The sequence below is a fragment of the Manduca sexta genome, chromosome 4 (assembly GCF_014839805.1).
Source record: "Manduca sexta isolate Smith_Timp_Sample1 chromosome 4, JHU_Msex_v1.0, whole genome shotgun sequence".
NCBI lineage: Eukaryota > Metazoa > Arthropoda > Insecta > Lepidoptera > Sphingidae > Manduca > Manduca sexta.
Genome location: NC_051118.1, coordinates 1305442 through 1311441, shown reverse-complemented (window position 1 = coordinate 1311441; position 6000 = coordinate 1305442). Strand labels below are relative to the sequence as shown.

The following is a 6000-nucleotide window of genomic DNA, read 5'->3' as shown; positions in this document are numbered from 1 at the left end:
TTTTTTCGGATGAAAATTTTTGCGCACAACCCAATTATGTAAAATATATAAATGCTTTTTATGGTGGCACATTTCTACCAGATTATATGAGAACGAAAAATGTCGTTTCTTTAACAACGTAATTATACGTCAAGCGAGAACTCTGGTAGAATTGACGTATTTATCCGTCGCCGCATGAAAAGTGTTGCTAGTATACTAGTCCTTTTGGCTATTGTAAAATTTTGACAGCTGTCAAATAGCATTTATCAGTATTAATTCACGTGTAGTGTTTAATTATATAATAATTTGGTATGTGTATGCTGTACGAAACAATTTATCCGTTGTTATATGTAAACATTTCGAAATATATTCTGATGTTTTATTATATAAAATATAAATGATGTTTTATTGTATTTCCCTGAAGCATGCTTTGAGGTTATCTATTTCCCGACATTTTACGTCTTGTCTACTCCTTTTCTTTGAGATGGCAACTTCTAAGAATACTGTCAACTGGTTATTAAACCTATAAACTACCATACACGATTTTGCACTGCTCTGAAATATTTTATATTAAAGCAGTACAAGGCTGCTGAAAATAGATCTTGGAATTCAATAAATAAACAAGTCTTATTATACACACGTTTTATTTCTAATGCTTATACCTAAAACATATTTACATCTGTTAATAACGAAAGAAATTTATCGCAACTCACAAATACACACATTTTTTCACATAGACATCTTATGTTTTGAACAAATAAATAACAAAAAAATCATATACTTTTACACTTTATAACATCAATATAAATAGATTAAGAAACAAATAAGCGATAAGAAAGCATAATTGTGTTAAATAATTAAAATCAAAGCATTAATAAATGGCAAATATTTTAAAGAACAGAAAAAGTGCGATATTTAAAACATAATAGATACAATGACATGTATTTACTATAAAGGAAGCTAATAGAAAAAAAAGGTAACTAATATAAATTTGTACATCTCTTTGACAAATAATCGTCTTTACAAATTATCGTCGCAATTCAAAACGCCTCTACAACAAACGCCATCTAAAGTTTGCTTTATTTATTACAAATATAACGTGTCGCTCTTGTTGGCAGCAAGCACCGCCTGTCCATAAAATTTTGTCAACTACCTAGCGCCATCTATCCAATGAAGCCTCAAATAAGTTCGTAATCTGTATGCTTCAACATCTTCGTAGCTGATAGTAGCCTCATTCAAATCCGTACATCGCCATCTATGTGTTAGTGTTGGAAATAATGTTACTCAGAAGGTCTCGTTGTCGAACCACTGCCACATCCTCGGCTTGGTGTAATCTAACTCGTACTCTTCGCATTTCTGTCCTGTGATCCTGAAACGCGTTATATTAAATTATTAAGCATAATATTGAGTAAATAATTCGTCGTTAAGGCCCTACTACCCCCAGTAAACGGACTTGAGAATCCCTTCTATAGATTTACGAAGTAAAGAAGAAATAGAATTCCGGGCGGGTAACCTGCGATATTTAGAATCATGAATTTGATTTGTTCTAATTTTATTTACATCTGCCCTGTGTTATATACTGTCCTACTGTTGAGCACGGGCCTCTACTACTGAGAGGGATTAGGCCTTATTCCACCACGCTGGCCTAGTGCGGATTGGTAGACTACACACACACTCAAAATTCCTATAAAGAACTTGTCAGATATGCAAGTTTCCTCGCGATGTTTTCCTTCACCGTTATATCTATTTATTTTGCCATAATATAGATCATATCCTCACCTGGTTCTCCTGACACACCTGACGATTGGATGCGCGCGTCTGAAGCACTGCGGGCCTAGTACATTAAAGTATGTGAGCCCAATCTGCGCGGAGACCAGGGAGTTGGTGCGGCGGAGACACTCGCGGAACTTCATGTCGCAGCTGCAGTGGGATCTGCAAATATATTGAATTTGTTTTCTATTGTTCGTAGCTATACATTGTAGCCAGTGTAATTACTTTAGATAACAAGACTTAACATCTCACGTCTCATGATGACGAGCGCAGTGGAATGCAAAACAATACTTTGTAATTCAAAGTGTTGGTGTTTCTACTATTTATGGGCGGTCGTATCGCTTACCATCAGGCTAAAGGCAAGCTCGTGTCGGCATTCAAAGCAATAAAAGATGACATGGTTATAGTTAACGATACAAGACTAGTGCACAAATTAACACTGCTGAGGTTATTAATGAAGTCATGTACAAATTGGATGAAAGTGTATAACATAGCACGTGTAAACCAATAGAATATGACTATCACTAAAGAACCAATCGTGTGAAACGTGACGTAAACGATGTCTAACTAACTAATATAGAGTATGGCCAGGACTTGTGCCGTTTACCACCAATAGATACAAGTGTATGCGCTCTGTCTCGAGATAAAAATCTGATCAATTACTTTGAATGGATAAAAATACCTTATAAGTTATAATCTAGTATTTTGATACATTTTTATGGCAAATACATTCATTGGTTTCTGCATTCACTCCAAAAAACATCACGATAGTGATAATAAAGAATAGTGAACAAAGATAAATTTAAAATAAAAATTTTATATTAAAATTGCCTCATATGTCAACATACAAACCACTTTAGAAATCAAGAGAATAATCTAATTCAATACGATAGAGTAAGTGGACAACGCCCAAAGCACAAATACCGTATAAGGGCACAAGCAAGCGAACAAGATCTATAAGGTTAGAGAACGGCATTCGAAGGTTTCTAATATCAGGCGTTGATATTTATTCAAAGGTATTTAGTTTAATAATACGTGGTATCAAGGCTAGTCAGCCTTTCGACCAGGCGTGATTGAATTAGGTTATGTTTGGGTTAAACCATAGAGCATTTATAAATCCAATACAAAATGCAGTCAGAAATGTACATTTTTATGTACAAATGTGCGCAGTGAAAATGCGCAGAGAACTCCTCAAACATACCTCTTTAAGGCTTTATTCTATGTGACAGTGTAAACTCATAAAACAGGCTTATTACCTTAACTTTATGATATTAGCGTGGAATGGTATTCCGTATGGCAATTTATATTGTCATAAACGCGAAGACGTGCGTCACATGCTTCTTAGGAACTAAAAATACGTGTTAGCAAAGGGAATCAGGGCCCCTGCTCATATGAGGCGACTTACACCCGGTCCCAGCTAATAATCTTATTCGTTAACGTCGATTTTATAACGTAATGAATGATCAAAACAAAGTTTAACATGCTTACAGATGAGTTATTTTGATTGGTTAATTCTTACAATAAATAACATTTGAAATTAGGAAATTAAAGATCAGGAAGTCCACATCATCATCATAATTCGTGAGTGTTAAATATGCTAACTATTTGTTATTGCGGAACCAATATTTACAATAATAATATAGCGTAGTCATTATTAGTTAATTTACACCAAAAGTCGTGTTCTTTGATGTGGTAAGACCATACTAATTGACTCATATTTAAATTCCGTGTGGTGATCGACAGTCATTTGTTAACAACTTTATAATCTATACTTATAATAAATCTGTAGAGAGGTCAATTCTGTACATGAAATATATTTCCAAAATAACTATCAGGGGGTGATTAGGGATCGATACTGATGCCAAAAATGCAATTAGTAAAATTTTTGTCTGTCTGTCTGTATAACCGTTATAGAAACAAAAACTACTCGACGGATTTTAACGAAACTTGGTACAATTATTTGTCATACTCCTGTGCTGGTTATAGTATACTTTTCATCACGCTACAATTAATAGGAGCAGAGCAGTGAAGGGAAATGTTGGGAAAACGGGAGAAGCTACTCCATTTTTTAAGCTTCCGTCGCGTGTGCAACCTTAATGGTTAAAGCTACATAGAAATCATGTATGACGGAAATGTTCTCCTTAAAATTATGTAAAAATTATCCCACGACAGCATATGTCTATCTTTTATGGTTGACTCACAATGACACGTGTAACTCCCGATAGCTTAGCAGTTCGAAGCTTTCTCATTATATTTGTTTACTAATCTTAGGAACTATCGGTCCAAACTGAAAAATTCTTTTTGCGTTGGATAGCCCTTTATTTGTGGATTGCTATAGGCTATATATCATCACGCTATACCCAATAGGAGCGGAGCAGCAATGGCTAATCTCTGGAACTACCGGTCCAAACTGAAAAATTATTTTTGCGTTGGATAGCCCTTTGTTCGTGGAGTGCTCTAAGTTATATATCATCACGCTATGACCAATAGGAGCGGAGCAGTAATGGCTAATCTAAGGAACTACCAGTTTGAACTGAAAAATTCGTTTTGTGTTGGATAGCCCTTTATTTGTGGGGTGCTATAGGTGCTGTATATCATCACGCTATGACCAATAGGAGCGGAGCAGTAATGAAACATGTTACAAATACGGGGACAATTTATTCGTTTTGAGAGCTTCCGTTGCGTGCGCTGCGTAAACGGTTAAAGTTATGCAACAATGATGTATGTCGGGATTATTCCTCTTAAAAAGTTCTAATAAAATATATTATAAAACAAAGTCCCCCGCTGCATCCGTTTGCCTGAACGTCTTAAACTCAAAAACTACCCAACGTATTTAGATAAAATTTGGTATGGAGACAGTTTGAAACCCTGGGAAGAACATAGGCTCCCGGGAAACTACTACTTTTATAATGGAAAACTTTAGCTTGAAAAACTTTATAACGCGGGCGGAGCCGCGAGCAAAAGCTAGTATACAAATAAATATCTAGTACCTATTTTTTTTACGTGCACGCCAAAATATCCCCTCTGCACTTGATGTTAAGTGGAATGGGGTCCAATGGCATTTCGACTGACGAAAAATAATTACCCTTTGGTAGTTGACACAATTATAGGGGCCTGTTGGAACTCGATATATACCGGCTCATCCCGGAACGTCAGCCACAGTGACGGGTTTTAACACCTTGTGTACGGTGGTCGCTATCCGGACGGATATAAAATATATCCTACCAACAGCACATCCTATCTAAATTACGAATAATAAAATATATGTAAGTATCCGTATAATGTAAGTTAATGTTTTGGTGTTTCTCTACTGTTTTAGGAGATACTATTAGCCAACAAAAGATTAGTGCCGCCGATTCCGAAATGTTTTAACTTTAATGGACTAAAGCACAATTTATTTGAAGTTTACGCGCGCGCAATGTTCACAAAACGTAAAGAATACTATAACGCAAATATTTATGGCACTAATGAGAAAGGCTCCCAGTAACCGCCTTATTACTCGTAAACAATGGTATTTCAGAACTTCATTAAAGCCATGCAGCGCTCGGTATTCTGACTCTTGATATATTATGTATAATATATTATGTATTATGGATATAGATCCTTAATCTTATAATGCCTAGTACTTAGACTATCTATAACTTTCAAATCACATAATAGTGTTAAACAAAGCCGACGTCAGGGTAGGTTAGGGAATAGCATCTCTTTTCTTCTAGATTCATACAAAAGTATGTATTTACGTTGATTTAATGGAATAAAGTACCTATATGAAATTTCTGCTTTAACCTCCCTCCAATATCAAAATGTAAAATTTGTCCCTATTTCTAAGTTGAATGCTGGCTACACCCATGTTTACTACTGCTTAGAGGTAGAAATGGACAGTGCGGTAGGAACTACCCAGCCGAGCCCTTACCTACAAGAAACCTATCACTTAATGAAATTACCACCGCTGCCAGGGTCATGGAAACTAAAACTACTACTTAAATATCAAAAGTTAAATAATACCGAAGATAGTATGCTTAGATAATCAGTTATGCGCGCTTGCGTAACCGCTCGGCTGCGCCGGCGCCGCGGAGAAAGCGAAACAGATTCACTTACATCTCTTGTTACTCGCTTTTTATTTCATTATGTTTTTTTTTGCTTTTATTGTTATCAAATTGAAGAGTATTTGCATTTTCCTGGTGAGTATACAAAATAGTTAGGTAGCAATGTTGTTTTTTCTTTTTTCCTACGTCAGATAATTTTTATTAC

General features: G+C 35.6%; 1 protein-coding gene across 3 annotated transcripts in view; it reads right to left on the bottom strand.

Annotated features, from left to right (window-relative positions):
* Positions 1-606: 606 nt before the first annotated feature.
* LOC115456044 overlaps positions 607-6000 on the bottom strand; it is a 28271-nt gene continuing 22877 nt past the window's right edge. For all 3 annotated transcript variants that reach the window (XM_030184902.1, XM_037441760.1, XM_037441756.1), the window contains exons 5-6: positions 1759-1911; positions 607-1348 (exon numbers count right to left, since the gene is read on the bottom strand). In XM_030184902.1, coding sequence (XP_030040762.1) covers positions 1264-1348; positions 1759-1911 — 238 coding nt within the window. In that variant the 3' untranslated portion in view covers positions 607-1263. The remainder of the gene's footprint in view (positions 1349-1758; positions 1912-6000) is intronic.